Source organism: Pundamilia nyererei, unplaced genomic scaffold (genome assembly GCF_000239375.1).
Source record: "Pundamilia nyererei isolate P.nyererei 1_Seehausen unplaced genomic scaffold, PunNye1.0 scaffold00056, whole genome shotgun sequence".
In the NCBI taxonomy this organism is placed as follows: Eukaryota; Metazoa; Chordata; class Actinopteri; order Cichliformes; family Cichlidae; genus Pundamilia; species Pundamilia nyererei.
The window spans coordinates 2,664,664-2,686,547 of NW_005187457.1; the positions used below are offsets into that span (position 1 = coordinate 2,664,664).

The 21,884-nt window shown below is 42.8% G+C and overlaps 1 protein-coding gene across 6 annotated transcripts in view; it reads right to left on the reverse strand.

Annotated features, from left to right (window-relative positions):
• Positions 1 to 12,413: 12,413 nt before the first annotated feature.
• The window catches only part of tle2a (TLE family member 2, transcriptional corepressor a), a 34,232-nt gene continuing 24,761 nt past the window's right edge, over positions 12,414 to 21,884 (reverse strand). The window contains exons 5-20 of one of the 6 annotated variants that reach the window (XM_005734089.2): positions 21,796 to 21,858; positions 21,476 to 21,517; positions 20,719 to 20,929; positions 20,352 to 20,368; positions 19,591 to 19,686; positions 18,984 to 19,028; positions 17,820 to 17,981; positions 17,395 to 17,521; positions 16,267 to 16,463; positions 15,850 to 15,929; positions 15,093 to 15,342; positions 14,565 to 14,812; positions 13,663 to 13,810; positions 13,423 to 13,573; positions 13,083 to 13,159; positions 12,414 to 12,844 (exon numbers count right to left, since the gene is read on the reverse strand). In XM_005734089.2, the coding sequence (XP_005734146.1) occupies positions 12,737 to 12,844; positions 13,083 to 13,159; positions 13,423 to 13,573; positions 13,663 to 13,810; positions 14,565 to 14,812; positions 15,093 to 15,342; positions 15,850 to 15,929; positions 16,267 to 16,463; positions 17,395 to 17,521; positions 17,820 to 17,981; positions 18,984 to 19,028; positions 19,591 to 19,686; positions 20,352 to 20,368; positions 20,719 to 20,929; positions 21,476 to 21,517; positions 21,796 to 21,858 (2,022 nt within the window). In that variant the 3' untranslated portion in view covers positions 12,414 to 12,736. Of the gene's footprint in view, positions 12,845 to 13,082; positions 13,160 to 13,422; positions 13,574 to 13,662; positions 13,811 to 14,564; positions 14,813 to 15,092; positions 15,343 to 15,849; positions 15,930 to 16,266; positions 16,464 to 17,394; positions 17,522 to 17,819; positions 17,982 to 18,983; positions 19,029 to 19,590; positions 19,687 to 20,351; positions 20,369 to 20,718; positions 20,933 to 21,412; positions 21,518 to 21,795; positions 21,859 to 21,884 lie in introns of all 6 variants that reach the window. The other 5 variants (XM_005734088.2, XM_005734087.2, XM_005734086.2 and 2 more) reach the window with 5 other exon arrangements.

A 21,884-nucleotide genomic window follows, 5' to 3' on the forward strand; every position in this document is an offset into this window, starting at 1 on the left:
AGAGAAACACACACAACACATAGAGCACCCAATTAAACATTCACCGCAGCGCTCCCCGTCTCACTGCTAATATCTATTTTATTTTGGTCTGACAAAGGCAGCGTCTAATGAGCAGCGGAGTCAATGGGATTCTCCCAGGGCCCAGAGACACAAACAGAGAACATCAGCCGAGCTGTTCATTCTAATTCCTCTGGATTGTTCTCCTGACACCGGGCGCTGCACTCACTCTCATTAAAGGCACTGTCAGCTAGATGAAGTAGCAGCACGCCAGCTTCACTGTAAGGCGGACGAGGGGGCAAATTAACACCACTCGTTTACGCTATCATCAGCAGCCAACTAAGCAGCGACTAATCCGATTCCTTTCAAATTTTATGCAACTAGTTGCTGTTTTCATTTACAGACGAGATTACATGTTTATCAGAGTCATTATCTCCATCTCTGCCTGCCTGCTTACGTGCTAGTGTTCAAGTGCTCGGGCTAATTCTTGTTTCATAAGCTATTGATTTCTATTAACTGAGATGCTAAACACCTTAAAGAATTTTTTACATTTTCACTTGCTCACTGAGATTACGATTAGAAGATTTATGCCACTCTCATGTCTGTAAATTCGCCGCAAGCAGCCTTCCAATGTAGCTTGGCCAACAGACAGAAAACAGGTGCCCAAAAGAGCATTTTACTCTTTTAAGAGCGTACAAATCGGTTTTTATTGACATTTGATGCACCACACTAGCTGGCTTAAACACCTTACCGCTGTCAAGTGCATGCTGAAGTTTCAGTGCAGCCAGAATAAAAATAGTTGAAAATAACTTGTGTCAATATGTCACAAACAGTGCAATCAGTATCGTCCATGAGTTCAGCTTCTTTTGGCCCGTTTATGCCAGACCGGTCGCTTTGCATGCAAACAGCTCCATACCACCGTGTAGGGGAGAGCAGCGTGTCGTGATTTATGAGCTGAATCATCATCACTATGCAAACACATTTTAATGACAGCTAAATCACTGTGATTTTTACTTTCCACGAATTAGTTAGAAACACAACTTTCAGCCTTTCTTATATTTTAAAATTGGGGTTTTTGGAGACCTGGGATGTAAATGTGCCGGCATTTTTGGGTCAGCTTCTGTTGTGTGTTCAGGCTATAAATAAAACAGACGTGACAACACAAAAGGGTTCAGACATTTTTCAAAGTGCCTGTTTGTTAATTTAACACAAATCGCTAAACTTACAGGACAGAAACTACATATCAATCCTGTCAGGGTAGTATTGATCCAGTACCAATAGCAGCATTGGTATCGTTACTATGGCAACATTCAGAAAATAAAATAAATGCATAAATCAGAGGGCTTTTTTTTTCCAGAAAGCCTGATGTTTTCAAACTGTTGCAACATCTCCCTCTCTGTAGTGTGTGACTCTCCAAGCTTCTGTACCAATGTGTTCTTAAACCAGTGGTTAAAAACCAGCACAGGCGTAAAGTCAGCCAGCATAAATATGTCCTTACAAGCTGGAGACAGGTGCTTTTGGTGAATTTGGTTTGCATGCCATCAATAAAGTTTGGCCAGGTGCTTCCTCAGATTGGATGCGTTACCGTGGCCACCTTCACATTTAGCACCACAAATGTCACAGAGGGCGTCGTCTGCATATATCACATCAGATCGCTCAAACGCTGCTGAAGTCGAGGTTAATACTTTCTCCACTTTTCTGTTTGTGGGCTAAGCTTACTTGCGTATTAGTGGCCCTGACTAATAGCAGGCTAGTAAAACGATGATTCTCCCTGTTTTTCTTCTGTGGCTACACTGAGTATTAATCTATTCTGAAGTATTCTAGCACGTTGTACGGCTTTTACTTGGCTTTTTGTGGATAAACGCATGAGCATTGGAGATGCTGGTAAGGAGTTTTTAGGGGTTTTTCTTTACATTTCAGACAGAGTCAGGCTACCCGTTCTCGTTTCTGTGTACTAAGCTATCAGGCCTTGTAATTATTGTACAGACATGAGAGTACTATCAGTCTTTCTAATTCTTGTTATGACAGCAAATAAGAAAAATATCAAGCTACTTCTTTAAATATAATCCTTACTTTTGATTCCTACTTGTATCATATTCCAAACTGGCAGGCAAACTGTATATCGGAGCTCTCTGCTTCTGTAGAACATGCATCACCAATGTTTAGACTAAAAAGGCACATTTCAAGATTTTCTTTGATTACTCGTTAATTTCTGAATATTTTTTTTTAATAGTGATTGCTTGTCTTATGTAATGATGTGTTTATGTATTGGGGTTGCCTATGATTATGGGGAGGAATGCACTCACACATGGAGACAGAATATCAAGAGGAACACAGGTGGGACTACTTTTTTGTCTTTTTTTTTAAATCAGGGTACCTTTTATCCTTGGTAATGGTGATGGGCAGAGGGTGTACAACATCAGCAATCCAGTGTAAAGAAAAAAAAAGAGCTCCTCTGTCCACTCCTTGTTTTTATTATCCCCCTTTTTTTCCAAAGTGGTAGTGCGTGTATTTTAGTCTGTTTTCAGTCTTTACTGTGTAGTAATAAGCCGTTTCTGTTGAGTCTGTGGACCGTGTACAACAGGAGTTGGCTGCGACATGAAAATATAGATTTAGCCATTGATTGATCGATCGAGGTTCCACTTTTTATTGCATGTTTGTTGCATTAAAGCTCCACTGCTGGTAGAACAAAATCAATCTGGTTTCGTTCGGTAAATACAGCGAACGGTCTCACAGCCGCAGTTTTACACAAGAAAATCTTAGCGTGACAGTTTGCAATCTAGCTCATCTGTATAAAATGTCAGCAGGACTCTTCCATGCTTCTTGCTGCAGCACTAATGCAGAATAGGAGATTTACGAGAGACTTCTGAGATGGCTCGTGTACCAGCCAGGAGTCAGAGATAATCTGTACAGTTTAATGCCTTTGCCTGCCTGTTTCCCTTTCTGCCTGACAGCCACAGGCAAATCTAAACAATATTCTCATACACAAGCTTGTAATCTACTCAAAATGATGCTGTATAATGGCTATGCATTTGGTGGTATAGCATAAATATTTGGGACATTGTATTTGATACTTTTCTTTAACAGTAGGTAACACGTCTCCCCTGCTTGTGCTTCTCTGTTCCAACAGTGTTCAAAACTTATTTTTCCCCCCATTTTACAAGTTCATGTAAAGTTTCTCTTTTAAAAAGCCAAGGAACTTCCTCCTTTTTTTCCTTTTTTTTAACTGGGTCTTCCCTCCTGAAGTGTTTTCCCACGTGCTGTAAAAGAAATACTATGTGTGAAAAATAAACCAAACTTGTGTTCATCCTTTCCAGTGTCTTCTGTGTCAATTATTTTACTATGGGGATGGCAGTGGGTGCTCTGCTTTTGGTGTAAATTTTAACATCTCTAGAAATGAAAGCTAAAAAAATGAGGCCAATGTGAAAAGTTCCCTAACATGCATCTCCTCTCTCTATTGTCTCTGTAACAGCCTCAAGTAACAGTGGTGAGAGCATGCTTTGTTGAAGATGGATAGCACTACCTAGATACACAGGGGACCGACTGCACTGTGGAGAAGAAAACCAAATCCTAATGTGAGCCAAATGTTAACTTTCGTTTTAGCAGTTTTCGGGCTCGAGATTATCCCAGCTGTCGTAGGTTGAGAGGCGGTGAACACCCTGGACAGATTACTAGTCCATCACAGGGCCAACGCAGAGAGTCAGCCAACCATTCACACTGACATTCACACCTATAGGCAATTTTGAGCCATTAACCAAACATGCATGTCTTTGGACTGTGGGAGGAAGCCACACAGGCACAGGTAGAACAAACACAAAAGCCCCAGTCAGCCAGTAGGACCTTGCTGTGAGGTGCAAGTTTAATCACCAAAGAAACTGATTCCATTGTTTACCGTAATCTCATTACTGTTTGCAGAACCTGTACGGCATGCGTACACATCACAGGTGAGCAGAGAGGAGTGCAGTGAAATGGTCTCGTCATGTAACTTTACACCATCTACTTATCTCCACTTTCTTATGATTGCTGTAAAACAACAGTGTGTCATATAAAGACAATCACTGTGGGCTGTGGAGGCGAATCATGGCAACTATATTAGGCATATCTATTCAACGACTCATTAATGCAGCTGCCTGATCAACCAATCACGTGGCACAAACTAAATGCATCTAGGCATTAGGGGTGCAACGATACTCATATCGATATTGAACCGTTCGATACAGTGCTTTCGGTTCGGTACACATGTGTATTGAACGATACAAAATTTTTAATTTATTTGATCAACTTTCCTTCTGACGATGCTGTCTGTGTTGAGCGCTCAGTGGATCTGCGCTCGACAGTGCAGCCTAGGCGGAGTAGTCGAACACAGATTCACTGAGCGCAGGGCAAACTAGCGAGACAGAAGTTAAGCTCTCCTTGCAACATGGCAAATTGAACCTCCCCCACCCTCATTCAGATCTGGCGTTTGGAACTATTTTGGTTTTCATGTGACGTATGACCCTGAAGGTAAGCGCGTCATGGACTAAAGTAAAACAGTATGTTGGATGTGCCACACAATGCTCAATTACATGGGTGGGAACTAGTGCGTTAGCGCAGTTAGCTCGTTAACGTGTTGGCCGTCCAGCCCCACGCACGGGGCGATCCGCAGTAGCTCGTTAACTTGCCGTGTTGTGGCGTTAACGTCATTTCAACGAGATTAACGCTGACAGCACTAGTGGGAACACAACGAATATGACTGCACGTTTACTCCGACATCATCATAGTGCAAAGACAAGTGGAAGCAGACAAAAACAACAAGCACGCATGCTACAAACTTTACCCGAGTCATTTAGACAGCCGTTAGCACAGGATTCTCCTTATGGGGACCTGATATGTTTAATATGCTGCTGAGAATATAGCCCAGAAGAAGCGTATAGTAGAGCTTTTATTTTGAAAGAGCCATTTCTCTGTAATAAACTCTCTTTTCCAAAGATGAGTGATTTCTCGATCAGATAGATTTATTTTTTTATTACTTTGTTGTTTCAGCAACATTAAATTTAAAAACTGTACTTTTGAGTTAAAATATATATTTATAATTTTAATAAATGACAAATTAAAAAGGCATGAACTTTTTTTTTGTATCGAAAAAATATCGAACCGTGACACCAAAGTATCGAACCGAACCGTGAATTTTGTGTATCGTTGCACCCCTACTAGGCATGTAATCATGGGCAAGACGGTCTGAAGTCCAAACTGACCATCAGAATGGAGGAAAAGGTGATTTAAGTCTCTCTGAATGAGCCAAGGTTGTTGGTGCCAGATGAGATGGGCTGAGTGTTTCAGAAACTGCTGATCTACTGGGATTTTTACAACCATCCATCTCTGGGGTTTACAGAGAATGGTCCAAAAACGAGAAAGTATATAGTGAGCAGCAGTTCTCTGGGTGAAAATTTGCCAGCAGATAATGGCAGGACTGCTTCAAGCTGATAGGAAGGTAACAATAACTAAAATAACTACTTGCTATAACAATGACATGTAGGAGAGCATCTATGAATCCTTAACATGTTTAACCTGGAAGCAAATGGGCTACAGCAGCAGAAGACCACACCAGGTTCCACTTCTTTCAGCTAAGAACAGGTAACCGAGGCTATGATTCGCACAAGCTCACCAATATTGGACAACAGAAGGCTGGAAAAACATAAGTCTTGATTTCTGCTGGAACATTAAGATGGTAAGGTCAGCACTTGGCATAAACAACACGAAAAGTGTAACCTTGTACCGGCGGTTCAGGTTGGGGATGCTGGTGGAATAGTGTGTGAGAGAGATTTTTTGGCACACTTTGAGTCCTTTAGTTCCAAGTGAGCATTGTCTAAACACCACAGCTTACCCGAGAATTGCTGCTATCCATCCCTTCATGACCACAGTGCTAGTACAATAGTACATCATGTAGCAAATCCTTTTACACGGGTTTCTGTGGAAGCCATTGTAGTCAAATGGCTTCGACAGCCACCAGAACTCAATCTAATAGAGCAGTTTTTGGATTTAGTGGAATGAGAGATTTGCACTGTGGATGTGCAGCTGACAAATCTGCAACAGTTGTGTGATGCTGTCATGTCAATATAGACCAAAGTCTCAGAGGAATGTTTCCAGGAATGTGTTGAATCTGTGCCGCAAAGGGAAAAAAAGAGTTCTGACTCTAAAGGCAGGTTGTAACCCTAATCATTGCTGCCGGTGGTGTGGGGTAATTTCTTTCTAGGAACTCAAGTGAGACAATAACCCTGAATTATTGGACTGAACTCTATCATATTGTGCAAAAACAGTATCAGACACAGGGCCATCACATGCTTTATCAAACTGACACTCTGTCCCGCTTTCTCAGACACTTTCATTTAAAACGTATTCAGCACATTTAAATTTTCATGTTCCTATCATTAAACTACCAGTAGGCTGCCTGTATTAGCCACTGGTTACAAAGACTATTTTCTTCACACGCATAAAACTGTCTGTCCTTGCTTAACATTTCAGTTTAGCACAAATGTTCATTGCCTGACAACATAACAGACCAAAAACAAGCCTGCGGAGGTTATAATCTGTCACCATACAGGTAACAAACAAATGCTGCAAACACATGGTGCTAAATCCAGCCAAGCAAGGTTCAATGCACAATTTAACCACATCAAAATATCACACACTGGTACACTGGCACTTCAGTCAACAGCAAGGCACAGAAGTAGAAAGAGGTTCATATTTGAGGTGGGTGGAGCGATTTAAATATCAACCGTATCAATACCAATGCTGGATCGATAGTAGTGCATTATGATTGATGATGGTTGGTTTCTGTCATCTAAGTTCAGTATGTAGCACATTATACTGTTTTAAATAAACAATTGTTTTTGGAAATAAAAAATATACCTCAAACATGCACTATGACGTTTTTAACCCAAAGTCCTTTGGGGCATATTTAAATTCCTGGTCTTTTCTCCAAAAGCTGAAAGGTGGGCTTTGTCGTAAAAATCACAGTGGTCATTAAAATGTGTTCAGAATATGCAAATTAATGATAATCAGAGATGGGCAGTAACGCGTTACTATTGCAAAAACGGTAATTAGATTACCGTTACTTTCTCGTAGGAACGCTGCGTTACTAAAACCGTGATTTTTGGCGAGAATGTCTCATGACAGTGACGTAAGCGAGTGCGACGTTCGTGACAACAGCTGTGTGCAGATCAACAATGGATCATATATGGATTGTGGGAGAGAGTATGAGTGTGCAGCCTTTAAAGCGTGGAAGTACTGACCTTACTTTGAGTTTGATTCCATAAAAAGTGACAAAAACATCAGTGTCCGCTGTGCGTGGGAAGAAAACTTCTTTTTACAGCGAAAAAAACCCCTAAACTTCCAAGCAAGCACCAAGTGCGCAATGAGTTAATGGGAAACTCACAGAGAAACTCGCGGATTCTTCCACTGACCGCGGCACACCTGCACCAGGGTAAACCTCCGCCTACCCCGCTCCTGCTTTACAGGTGAAAATAGAGCAACAGGACCGCTGAGTCTTTGATGTTATTTATTTTCTGCTGTGTTTTACTTGCATCTATTTGAAAGAGTGAGTGTAAACACACACAAAAAAATATTTTATGTGCTGGAATGTGCAGAAAATAGGTTTAAATGTTAAACAAATTTCTTCCAGTCAGTGAATGTTGCATATAATTAAATTTTTGCTTGATGCATAAAGTTAAAAGATTAAAACTAATAAAACAAGTTTGATTACATTTTGTATGATGGATTGTGCAGAAAAAGTAGAATTGGGCTGCGAGATCTATCGCTTTATCACCTACTCAGGTTGTAAACCGTGTTTTTAAAAAGTAACTAAGTAACTAAGTAATTAATTACTTTTGAAAATAAGTAATCAGTAAAGTAACGGGATTACTTTTTGGGGGAAGTAATCAGTAATTAGTTACTGATTACTTTTTTCAAGTAACTTGACCAACACTGATGATAATTAATTTCATAAACCATAAAACACTGCTCTCCCATGCACAAATTTGCACTATGTACAGCTCTGGTGCTCTGGTGTCTTGCTCACCAGTTTTTGTAGAAGTGCCGTCTGTATCTCTCTTTCTCTTTCATGGTGGCCAAGTTTTTAAAACTCATATTCCAGACTTTACATTTATTTTCCACAGAGTCAGCTGGTATTTTTGTGCACAAGTGTTCTTTAGATAACTTATTTTACAAATCTCACAGCAGCACTGTGAGAATGAATCTTTGCCACAATGATTCAAGGCCAGAGAAAAAGCAACTGAAGTTACCAGCTAGCTAATGTGCTGTTGGAAACTCTCTTGCAGTGTGTGCTTTCTGCAGATGGCTGCCCCTCTGAGGTTTCTTCCTGTTAAAAGGGACTTTTTCCTTCCTCCTCTCGCCAGTCATGTGATTGTTCTCTGTATTATTGTAGTGTCTTTACCTTACAATATAATATGTTTTTGTGATTAGGAACTTATAAATAAAATTGCATTGAATAAGCAAAAAAGGGGGAGGAAAAAGAAACAAAAGAAATGGTGCTCAAAAGAGAAAGACATGAGCAGGACGACCACCATTACTGAGCATTTGAGCAGTGCTGTTAATGACCTTGCTGAACACAAAGCTCAAAATTCTGAAGGGTGAGTGGTTTATGTGCTTGTAAAGGTTGAAACATTGTCACCATGTGTGTGTGTGAGAGAGAGAAAGTGCTACAGTTGCTACAGTATAATATGGCTGTAAGCCCCCCCCCCCAAATATCTGCCCCAAGGCCCTTCACACAGTTGCTCTGCTTGTGGATAACATGCTGTAATTCAACGTGCAAAAGTCAAAAGGATGAATGGCTCCTGAATAGTAATACTGTTCAAGTACTATTAGTATTCAAGGGCTCAGGCTTACTTTGGCAGTTGTATAATTACAGCCTCACCTGATTGGTTAATTAAGTTTTTTTTTTTTAACAAGGTAGCCGTTGCTTTTTACACCGTTTTTTTTTTTTTTTTACACCGTTTTTTTTTACAGCCATGTCCTTAGTGAGAAATGGGGACGCGATAACAACAGCAGTTAAACACACTTTTTAAAATGAAAATGCCTCCACCCACTGTGACTTGAAATTATTATGAGATTATCTTCTCAGGTGTGATGAGTCGTGTGTATTTAAGGACAGAACTGAAGGGTGGCTGTAAGATAAAACACCATAACACACACACACACACACACACACACACACACACACACACACACACACACACACACACACACAACCCTCCATGTTGCAGCCTGTGCAGCAGTTTCTTGCCCACTATGGGATACAGTGCCAGGTGCACAGAGCCAGGTCCATACCAGACAGCAGAGGCAGCGATGCCCGAGGATGTGCCAGCAGAGCACGGCTCTCCATCCATGCACCTCCAGTCCAAATGTATTCTCTCGGTTAGTTTAATAGTCTCTCGGAGCTGCTACAACAAGCTTGCTGCTGGCTTGTTGTTAGCATTGGCTAAGTGTGGTGTCTAGCTATTGGGCCATTACAAAAAGAAAAAAAGAAAAATCGACATGAAATGAAATCAGAAAATACAAAATGTTCTACTTTCAAACAGGTCTAAGCAGAAGTTTTTACATCACTCTGGTCTTCACACACATTATACATTACAAGTAAAAAGTGAAGGGTGATTGGACCAAATCTTGCCAGTAATGCTTTCTGGTTGTTCTTCTGGTTGTTGACTCAGAACATCATTAAATTGCATTAAATTCATAGAGGTGGTCATAGACAAAATAGTGCTGTCCTCCTCTCTGCCCCATGCATACAGAATTCTATAATGGAGATTTTATATATATTTTAAACTTTGAGGAATCTCCTCCGCCTAAATGGAGCGGCTGCCATAGATGCAGGAAACATGCAAATTTATGTTTTGTTCCCTAAAACTCTGCATCAGAACCAAATGAAAGGCATCAATCAACTCTATAAGAAAACACTATAAAACCAGCAGGGGCTTCAAATTCAGCTTTTAATTATCTTTAGGTTCATGAATGCTAGCACCAAATGACACCAGCAGTCACCTAAAATCTCTTTATCTTGTAAGGTAAAGACCCAACAAATAATACAGAGAATACCCCAACAATCAGATGGCCTCTGTGAGCAAGTACTTGGTGACAGTGGGAAGGAAAAACACTCTTATAACAGGAAGGAACCTCAGGCAGAGCTGGGCTCAAGGATGGGCAATCGCTGTGACCAGTTGTTGGTGAGGGGAGGGAGACGGGACAAAGGACACACTGTGGAAGAATATGTCCACTCTCTTCTACAACAATCCCTCCCTTTAATGTAAAATGATTCAAATGTAAAATCACTATGGAAGCAGACATTTAGTCTTGATGTTTGGATGCTGAAAGAAAAATCTGATTAACGAGAGAAAATTCATTCCCTCCACCTCAGTTTTACCTGATTTGACGACAAACCTCTCTCTTCATCCCTTCATTCATTTTCTTCTGAAAAACGTTTTGCACACTAAACATGACGTTTGACCCGTGACAGTACAAAGACAAATTGATGCCACAATGTTTTGCATATGACAGACAATACACAGGAAAAAATTATTAAAAACCAGGCACCCGCTGACCCCATTTGATGTGTTGGAGGTTCTTCAGGATTCTAAATAAGTTGCACGTATCAAATAAAGCAGATACCCAGGCTCATTTGCACACATTTCCATATGTGTCGACGTTTAAAAAGATCCCAGTACTTTGGGCCTAAATTTGAAGTACAAAACCAAACAAATGCCTTCCAAAGCTGTGTTTAATTGGCAGTCCGCATTCTCATTTATCTCTATTCAGTCTGGCAGTGTCAGCTCAGCGATACAACTAATGCCCAGAGCAGGTGAGAAATCCATTTTCCCTGAACACTTTCCGTTCTGCTCTAGCTTGCTGCCGCACCGCACAAAAGCCATAACTTTGTGGCAAATCAGCGCTGCGATCGCAGGCACTGAAGGGTTAAAACCTGCATTTCAATCCTGCTCAAACTGAAATTAAATGAAGCTAAATGCATCATTATCCACAAGTATGCCAACAACCCTACACTCCAGACAGGAAATAAATGCTTCACTTGTTTTGTTTTTCTTTCCTCAGGTTCTCTTCTCACGCAGTTAAAGCTTTGTCTTGGCAGAACAGTCACCACGACACCCATAATCACTGAAGAACTCCCTCTTGGGCATTATTGCAATAATAACCCATCCCACAGTTTATTGTGCTGCAGATCACCTTTGTCTCATCACACTACAAGCTCACTCTGCACAAAAAAAAGAAAGAAAAAAACCCACACAACTGTAAGACGGCATTATTTACTGAGAGCGCCAGTCACAAAGGAGCTGTGAATCAGAGCTCGCTCATGCTGTGGGTTTGGATCCCAAGACGCTTTCTCACATGTCTGAAGATGCAGACTGGAGAAACACCGTATTCCCTTAGAACAGTGTGTGCACCCTCATTCAGATCCCTCATTTTTTTTTCATCTAAATATTTCTAAGATGCTTTCTGGCACCACGCTGAGAGCGCGCTTTTCTGGCTGTTAGGGTTTAAACAAATATTCAACAAATGGTTCATTTTAAATGTCCGAGCCAGACTTGCCGAGAGCCTGACTTGGGTTTGCAGTTAAACCCCCCCTCCCCCAAAAAGCCAACAAATACACACACACACACTCCAAGAAAATTCACAGTCACAGATTACGTCTTTGGTTGCCTTTAGAGAACTTTATTTACATGTCCATATATAGCAAGGTTCAAGTTCATGATGCAGCTGTGAAACTACCTGTCTGTCTTTATGTGCCCTAACAAATACATTTAAAATAAAAAAAATTTAAAAAACACACTTAATGCAGAGTGAGTGTCAATGATGTCCCGATACTGGAGAGTACTTGTTTGAGTTTAGTCTTCCGTCTGATTTTGGTTTCTATCAAACATCTTCAGAACACGTTTGTCTTTGTTCTTTTGAAAGAAACAGGAGGAAAAAACCAGTAAAACAACAAAGACAAAGTGAGTCTCAGGACACCTTAGAGGACCGAGCCTTGTTCTTGTCATGTATGCACTAGAGATGATACAATCGTGTTGCTGCTTAAACTTAACCAGGAGCAAAAGAAAATAGCTGGAACCTCACGCCACATCGTCTCGCCATCTGCCATGCATCTGCCGCCCCGAGGAGTGGCTCGGTGCTGTGGACAGAGCTGGACCGGACCGGGCCGAACGAGGCCAAGCTGACTCAGACTTGGACTTTGTACACAGCACAGAATATGGACCGGATTTTTCCATCAAGGGTTTTCTGAACCCTCCCCCACATGTTCTCAGTCCCACACCTTTGTCTTTTGTTCCTCCGCTCAATGCCATCCGACTGCTTGCGTAAAATTCAAAGGCTAAAAAAATATTTTTTTCCTAATTTCTTGTTCACTACAGAGGTTTCATTTTGTTTTTTTAAAAAAAGGGACAAAAAAAGGAAACAAAAACCAAAAAGTTCTTTGGAGGAATCCCACAGTTGCGCAGCTATAGACTAACCAGCATTCTCAGAGCATTAAAATCAGTTTTTTTCTTTTTTCCAGAGATGTGACTTTGCCTCTTTTTGCTTCGCTTTCTTTTCTTTCACAAACATAACCAAAACGACAAAAGTACAAGTTGAGTGTCTCTTGCTTTCCATGCCACCAACGCTCTGTACAGTCAATGCTGCAGGAGGGAGCCTTGGCCCCGCCCCCTGATTATTAGTTTGCTTTTTTGGAGCCAATCAGAGTTCAGTACATAACTTCGTAGACTGTGGCTTTCTTGTCCCCGGAGCCAGTGACGATGAACTGGTCGTCGGGTGAAATGTCGCAGCTGAGAACCGACGAAGACTCCTTAGACTAAGCAAAAAGACAGAGACGACATCATCAGTGAATCAAAATGCAGAAATTCACAGCTGTTATTTAAAGGTACTTTTGTGTCCCCAAATTACCCTCTGATATTTGAAGAAGATGAGCAGGGAAATGGAAAAGCTTGTATTATTTTTAAAGCTTTGACAGCTCAATTGTTTCCAGACCAGAGATCACAATTTCTCATCAGATCAGGCTGCGTGTCTTGCATTAAACTCTGGGGTTTTACCTGAAATATGCTGGATCCATAAGGTGTCCTCCATGCATTCAGGAGGTTATCTTTGCCTGTGCTCACGAACCATTTACCTACAGGAAAAAACACACACGGCCATCAGCAGATAAAGCCTCAGGGGAGGAGAGATATGGAGAAGCCTGAGAGGCTGCGAAGCAAAAGCAGAGAGAAGAGGCGAAAGGGAAAGGACAGCTTCTGTGTTCTAATGAGAGAAGCAAAAGATTTGTTCTGCTTCCCTCTGATTAGATACCCTCAGGTAGTGTGATGTAACCAAACCATCAATCTAATCTGTGTGTACGTGTCGTCTGTGTGTGTGTGTGTGTGTGTGTGTGCATACCACAGTAGGCGAACTTGAGGGAGAGAACGCAGCTTTCGTGAAGGTGCAGCTGGTACTTGTCAGGTTTTGAGACATGCAGAACTTCCACGTTACTGCTCTCCATTCCCACAGCCAGCCACTCGCCTGTCGGACAGTAGCCCAGAGAGAAGATCTGGAGACAAAGAGGGAGGAAATGCGATGATGACAGATGTAAAGTGTTATTGGTAATGAGGTTTATGTGTATTAGACTTGTGTGCGCACCTGTGATGTGAAGTCATGCTGCTGCAGCTGGCGTCCCTCTCGGAGGTCCCAGCAGCGGACTGTGTTGTCCAGCCCTCCAGTCCACAGCTTGGTGCCGTCGTTGGAGATATCGATGCAGCTCGCTCCGTCCGTGTGGCCCTGGAACTGCCTGCAGGATAGACACAAGGTAGTCAACACAGCTAGACTAAACTACAACCAGAGAGACGTTCCTTAAGGTACACAGCCCTGACTGCATTTCATTTAAGTACATTTAATATTTAATCTTTACAATTTGTTGAAGTGAGCAATTTTTTTCTGCATTACTCAGCATTTCATACCACAAATAGACGAGAGAATTCAAGGCTACAGAGATTTTATTAATCTTTACTTAGCAAAATTAAGTTGCATTTAGCATCAAAAGCACAAATTTATAGTGTTTGTGTTACTTTTAAACATCTGAAACTTCCATAAGTGCAGACAAGTGTCTACACAGGTAAATCTGAAGATTGTATTTAAATAAAAACGGTCAAAAGCAGAATGCTGCACACGTGAATGTGGAAAACCACCAGTAAAACCCATTTAAAGACAGATAGGAAGGAAGACTGTAAGTCGTCACTCTGGCTAGAAGATAAATGCACAGCCTGAGCTCCAAACTTACAAAAAAGTCGTTGCTTTGGTGCCCCAAGTGCAGTTTTTCCTGGCGCTATGTCTACTTCATGACTGACAGCGCAGATTGTAAAATTACACCAATTCCTTATACTACTCTCCCTCTCTTCTCAACATCCCACTCGATACCTTTTCCATCAGTCTCTCGTCTCCCAACCTGAAAATAATCTGGCTATTTCCCACTCCCATCTGCTCTCCTCATCTGACTGCAGGAAACCGGTGAAGACGATGAATCAGCCACTTCCTCCTCCTCTTACCTAACCAGCGTCTGGTTGTGAAGGTCCCAGACGACGATGTTGCCGTCGCTGCAGCAGGAAAAGCAGACCTTGTTGTCGGGCGAGATGGCCAAGGCGTAGCAGGCGGGAGCGGACGACGTCAGCTCCGCCTTGATGCGAGGAGTAGGAGTGGCCAGATCCCAGATTGATAGCGTGCTGGCCTCTCCTCCGACAATCAAGGTTCGACCGTCAGAGAGCAGCTTGCAGGATCGGATGTAGTTATCCCTGTTCTGATTGAGCATCATAAAATGATAAATGCATCACTATAAAATCATAGCGACAGATATATTCTGGGTAGTTCAACAATGTGATATAAATTAAAGCATGTGGTTACAGAAAAGTATAAAGATGCTGCAGGATTGATCTTGAAAAGGTGATTCATCATTCAAAGTGTGAAAAGCAAGCACATCAATTTCAGCAGTAAAATAACATTACTAGACACGAGATGGGCAGCAGGCTTTAAAACCGATCTGCACAGCATCCATCTATCTGTCCTCCTTTATTTCTCACCAGACAGTCCAGCTGGGCCATGGGGCTCTTGCTTCCTGGTTGGCTGATGTCCCACACCTTGACGCAGCCCTTCCCTCCGGTGTACACGTGACGCGTCGAGGTGCTGATGGTGACGGCGCACACCACCTCCCCGTGGCTCAGGGTGTGGATCTGACGGGCGTGACGAGGAATGCCCGGTCCGAGCAGGGCGTCGGGGGGAAAGGGCACGGGCTGCATCTGGCCGTCAGCGCTCACATGGAAGGAGTAGGCGCTGAGGGAAGAGAAAGAGATGGATAACAGATTCAGTGCTGCAGTAACCATACGTCAGGACAAGTTACTGTGACGGGCACCGTTCTATGTATGCAGTTTAAAAAAGCACACATGAAGCTCTTGTACTTTGGTCATATCTCTGTGTTTAAATTAAAACATCACAGAACACTCTGGCTATTCATCTGCTAAAGTAAGAAATATTACAAGAAATTGAAACGAGGCACACTGCTAACACTTTTAAAGACATTTCTCAAATGCTTTAAGGATGAACTCACTTACAAGCTCTTAATGCATGAACACCACCTTTCTAATTTAAAATAAAATGCCTTGGTGCTTTACATTTTGGCCTAACGAAGGTTTAAAATCTCAAAAGGCTTCAAAATCTCTAATTGTTCATCTTTTGTTTTCTTAAAGCTCTGTAACTGAACTCTGAGGACAAACTGAGCTTCCTAGTGCCATTAATAGTGAACAGGAGAAGATCTGCATGATAGCAGAAGAGGAAACTCACGGTTTCCCGGAGGCAGCAGACTGCAAGCTGGCAGGCAGCCCAGGGACCCTCATGTGTGGGTGTGGAGACTCATAGCCCACCTGGAAGAGTCAGAGATAAGTCAACATAGGGAAGAAAATAATACTGAAGACTATGAAGTAAAATAGATGGTTCATGGTAGAGGACAGAAGAGATCACAGTTAATTTGTTAAAACTGGTCATACAGAGGCAGCGTAAATCTGAAAGATCAAAATAAAACGAGATGACATATATGATTTCTGAAGAGCAGAGCCTGTAGATTTTAAAAATGACAATGCAGCTGCTCTCTTCTTTTCCATAAATATCCCTCTTTCTGCCCTCTGACTGGTTTATATGCTGAGGTATGACATATGACAGTGACACTGCAAAGACAAATTATGTGCAGAGCGTCGAGCTCACCACAGGGGACCGTCCATAGCCTGCGGCAGCTGCTGCCGCCGCCGCTGCAGCTCCATTCATTTGGGGGGAGACCAAGTGGAGACCAGCGCCATAGCCCGCAGCCCCGGGCAGGTCCCCATTCACCCCTGGAGGGGGTAGGCCAAAAGCCCCCGGTGGGTACGCTCCCTGCACCGCCAGGGGGTTTCTCAGACCGAGAGCTGAAGGGAAAAGAAAGAAAAGAAAAGATGATTTTGGATTTTGTTTTGGATTAGTCAGGTGGCAAAATTACTGAATGAGACCTGAGCTTCATTTTTAATTTTGATTTTTGATTTTTTTCACATAGGTTGGAATAACATACACATGTTATTAAGGTGACTCCCTCTGCAGAGTCTTTTAAAGCAAGCTACAGCTGTGACTGACAGGTTGTGAATAAGCTGCAACAAAAGGCTGGATGATATCAGCACTAGACCACTACTGACCCCTGCTGGCCAGCTTACCATCCTGCAGGGGGGACGCAATGTACGTCTCTGTGCGCTCAAATTAGCATCCTCTACATCCCTCCATCTGCACGTGTAGGTGCACCTACGACGGCGCATGCATGCATACATAATAGTGTAGATGTGTGTGCGGACAGAAAACGGAGCAGAGGCTAACAGGTGACGTGAGAAAAGAGAAAAGAGATGATACACTGGAATAGATGGAGGCTCATTATGAAGCAGCTCACAGTCACAGTCCATCACCTCCCCTAATCTTTCCATTTAAAAAGTGAGGCACACAGAATATTTTTGCCCACAGCTGCTTATTAAGTCCAGATGGTGGTGGGTGGTGGGGAGCTGGCTGACACCCATACCAACTACTGCAGCCCGATGTTGCTAGAAACATTTCGTGTAACAAAGCCAATGTAACAGAGCTAAACGCTCGGCTCTGCAGATACAGATTCATATGTTTAATGGATCCTCTGAGCAGCATGTACGCACACTCCAAGAGGATTAGGAAATAGTACAACAAGAACTGCTCGTCCGCGGTGTCCTCAGCTGTCCGCCTCACACTTTATCTACAGTCTCCCTGAAGTCCAGTGAAGGGTTTTAGCAATAAAGCACAGGCTATGCGCCCTTTAGGGGAATTAAAGAAAGCTAAGGACGTTCTCACCGAGGGGGTCGACGCCAGGCTTGCCGGGGACAGGTCTGAACTGTGGGGGTCCGCTTGGTCCTGGGGTATTGGACTCCTGAGACATCGGGGTCCCTGGCTTCATACCTGGAGTGCTGGATTTCTCTCTCTGGGGGAGAGTGGAACAAGAAAAAGAATGTTTTAAATCTGGGAGGACTTAGTAATAAAGGACAGAAGGAAAGAGACAGTGAGGAAGAAGGATGGGAAATAAAACACAAGATGACATTAAGAAACACCAAGAGTGGACGGGACCATTGTGGGATGGGAGCATCCAACAAAAACAAAGAGACAAACTATCAACCATGAAGAGAAAAGCTGAATAAAATGCACCCTACAGTAAATTAATATATTAATGGGGTTTCTTGCTGCACCTTGTCTCCATTTGAGATAAATGTGTGTCTGTCTACCTGTGGGGGCTCTTTGCCACGGGACGGGGAGGTGGCACTGCTGGATGAGGCCAGGGAGGTGGGGCTGGCCTGGGGGGGACCCTCTTTACGGGACGGGGGCATTTTGTCCAAACCATTTTCCCGGGATGAGTAGGACTGCACACTGCGGGGCGACGATGGATCCTGAGTTTGAAAACACAGAAGTTAGAAGTCATATCTTTCCCGACTTCAAACAGAGGCTCACATTTCTATGTTTTCCAAAAAAGCCAGGAAACAAAATAACGAAACCAATTTCTCTCGCTGTAATTCTTCTGCCAGTTCATAAGGTGAAAAATGCTTGGCTGACATGCTTTAGTGTAAATGACGTCCTCTTCCTTTGCCCCAGTAAGTAGGTAAAGTCAAATCGGTAAAGACGCGTCTTTTGCATTCACACCTTGCGAAACAAAGAATTTATTTTGGGCTTTTGAAGATAAAAGACGACCCGCGGGGTGAACAATCGCTGTGAAATCTTTGGTCATCGCTTCAATGGAGGTCCTACACCGAACGGTCGGAGCCTGCCATTGTAATGGCCTCGTAACCCAATGAAGCCTCACTGCTAGATATTTGAAGCGACTCATAAAACAACTGTGGCAGCAGAAGTCTTGTCTGTAAGATGTGTAAGATATACGACCCAACATGATAGATGCACAGATTTTATCTGTGTTATTTTTAGTGGAAACTAATTGCTTACATAAACTTGGAAGATCTACTTCTGCTGCTATTGTTTGTTTAATTCATTTTAAACTAACAGAACATTTTTAAAAGTCGATATAAGCTCATCGCCTTGCTTTGATGCTTATTCTTTTATTTGCATAATTTTAAGATAAAGAATAAATGTGCTGACTGTTTTTTTTTGTTAATCTTTGCTGTAAATAAATTATTTTATTCCACTTTTTCATAACTTGAAGAAAAACATCTCTAACCAAGAGGCTTTTTAAAATGAGGACAGCTTGAACCACAGTGGCGTTTGTGTACCTATGTATTTTATAGCTCTGTGCTGCTAAATGAGGACAGGTGGAGGTGAAGGAGGGTGGAGAGGGATTAGTATAATTACTATTCATGTGTTCCTGCTGGGTATGTTTACATGATGTATGCAGATGAAAGCGGTCAAGTGAGGCAAACAGAGGCCAGCGGCCGCCTACTAACCTCATCTACTACCAAATTATCATCACTCTTATCCGCATCGCTGCCCTGAAAGAGAAAGAAGGTGAGATGAGACACTCCCGCTCTGCGGTCTGATGTATGCAGATTACATGTAGAAATATACAACACACAAAGTCACACGCAAACAAGTTTCTCTGTGTGTAGTTTATTGCATTTGGAAAAATTTTGATTAATACCCGGTGAAGGTGAAGTTCAGTAAACGTGGACAATAAACGATAGAAATGTAATTAATTAGAGATTCTTAACTCGGACATGTGAAATCCTCTCAGGAACAGGCTTGTGTTTTTATTTTAGGTCTTGAACACGTTGATAATTCTGAACTCCGGGATAAGAGGAGGCATTTATCTCTCACTAAAACAAATCCTCTCAAGGTCTGATATATCTGATCTCTCACAATTACTCCAGCAGCAAAGTAAGCACAGCAGAAAGTGAAACTATTTCAATTACTTTGGAAGAAAGAGCAGCTTTTAAAAGTCTGCTGGCCTCTCGCTACGCAGACACCACCAGTCTTATCTGACGAGGCAGAGTTGGATGGAACTTTCTTACAGTTGCTCAAACATTTATGAAAACGCTATGAAAACGTCCTCACATAGTCTGTCATGAACTCCTTCTCATCAGCTTTCCTCTTCTTGCCGTTGCTGAGGTAGTCTGCTGGGCGACCCTTATCCCCATTGGACAGAGAGCTCTGCGGAGAGGAGGGAGAGAGGGCAGAGAGGATGGAATTGAGACAGAGAGGCAGGGAGCGAGGGGGAGGTGTGTGCGGGGAGGTGCAAAGAAGAGGAGGAGATGAAGGTAAGAAGGACAGAGCAGTGGAGAAATATTCGTGAGGGCGCGAAGGAAGAGGGTGATAATGAGGTGAGAGGGACTGCATAAATCATGTCAGGCTCATAAGCTGCAGAGATGAATGTGAAAGAATATCAGGCTGCATCGATTGGCCGGCTCAGTGAGGAGAAGAAAGAATCTTTCAAGTTTTCTTGAAGGCAGCAGAAAAGAGTGCCGAGTGGTCAAAGCATGATTTGGCACTGATACCATTTTTTTTTAACCCAGCCAGATAAATATTTTATAGCGCTGGCATAAAAATTGTTATCATAGTGGTTCCTCTATAGCCGACAGTAACTCTGTGCTAAAAGCTACGTTACTGTTGTTAAATGAGAACGAGAAGAGCTGTAAAAACATGTCGCCTTTGTGCTCACATGCAAGAAGGAAATGTTTACTTATGCCGACATACTGGAAAATGTGTCTGCAGGCAAATAATGCGCAACAGTAAAAGAAATTGTAAATAAAGAAAAAAACATCCATTATAACATCAACAAATAATATATAAGCGACTGCGTAGTAAATTGTACTCACTGGTCCTGCTTCACGATCTGTTCATTCCATGCAGAAGCACATCCAGTCAGAGGACAGCAGGACGGACAGACACACACATAAAGATACACAAACGTCAGACTACATGCCATCACTATACATCACGCTGCAGCTGATGACTCAGTGGGAAAATATCCCTGAGGGGTGTTGCGATCAGCAGCGCTCCGGTGCCCTGCCAAAATTCCAAAGCAAAAGGCGATCATTGGAGCTCATAGAGCGCATTCTGATGTTTGCTCTGCTGCTAACCCAGCGAGGTGTAATCCAGCTCGTCTCTCGGGCACGAACTCATCTGGACTTTCACGCGTTTTCCTTTGAACAAATTGAAACAAGAAGTGCGCTGCCGCTGTACCTCGGTGATGCTCGGCAGCAGCGGCGGCGGCGGCGGCTGCCTCGAGGTGAGCTCTCTCATCCTTGGCAGCGAGCTGGGCACCCAAAGCGCCAGACAAGGCCAGGAGGCCGGACCCGCTGCTGAGGGCCAGGCTGGGGTGGGGCAGTCCTGATGGGTGTGGGCCCACTGGCAAACCCTGGGCGTGCTGGGAAAGGTGCTGAGCTTGAAGCTGCTGCTATAACGAGAAATACAAAGAAACAGAAAAAGAGGAGACAGAAATATCTGGGTGACTTACAAGCGCAAGCTTACTTCACAGGAATTGATCGAGAGGAAGAGAAGAGGAAGGAAAAGAAGGGAACTAATTGCTGCGATGTGCACGAGAGGAGGCATGTTAAGGTCGAGGGAGTGGCTCTTTAATATGGGAAGCTTTGCAGTCGAATTGAAAGGGATGGGAAGTAATTTTAAAGCAAGGCCAAATTTTCCATGAATTTAATTTGCATCTGAATTCCAAACAAACTACCTGGGACATCATTTAAATTTATGACTTTTGGGCCTTTTTTAGGTGGTTGTCAGACACCATAAATAGTCAAAAATAGTCTTTTTTTACAAAACAAAAATAAAAAATCAACATATTTTAGAGCTGGCCAATGAATATTCTTACTAAAAGGAAAAGAACAGAAAGAAAAATAAAAATGCTGGAGTATAAGGTACACACGCTATGAGGCAGAGGGGGGAGCCCACGTACCCCTATCGAAGCATTTAGCTCCCCCATGGTCACCTGTTTGGCGCGTTCCATGGCCTGGACCACCTGTTGTTGGTGCTGTGGAACAAATCAAGGTGTCAGTAAGGGCAGGTAGATGGACAATTAGTCTGTTTTTCCCCCAACAGTGAACTCATAACAAGTATAATTTATAGCATTTGTTGTTCGATTTTAGTGGCTGAAGAAAATGAATGTGCTCTGTCCATCTGCAGCTCTGTGTGTGACAGTGATGAATGTGTATGTATGTGCACACCTCCTGTGTGCGTCGATCTCACGCAGGAGAGAAAAGAAAGAGGACTGAATGTGACACATCGTGTGTGTGTGTGTGTGTGTCCCACCTCCTGTGACAGGAAGGGGATGAGCTGAGCACAGATCACGTTCAACCGCTTGGCAATCTCCGTCTAAAAGAGAAAAAAAGGTACTGTCA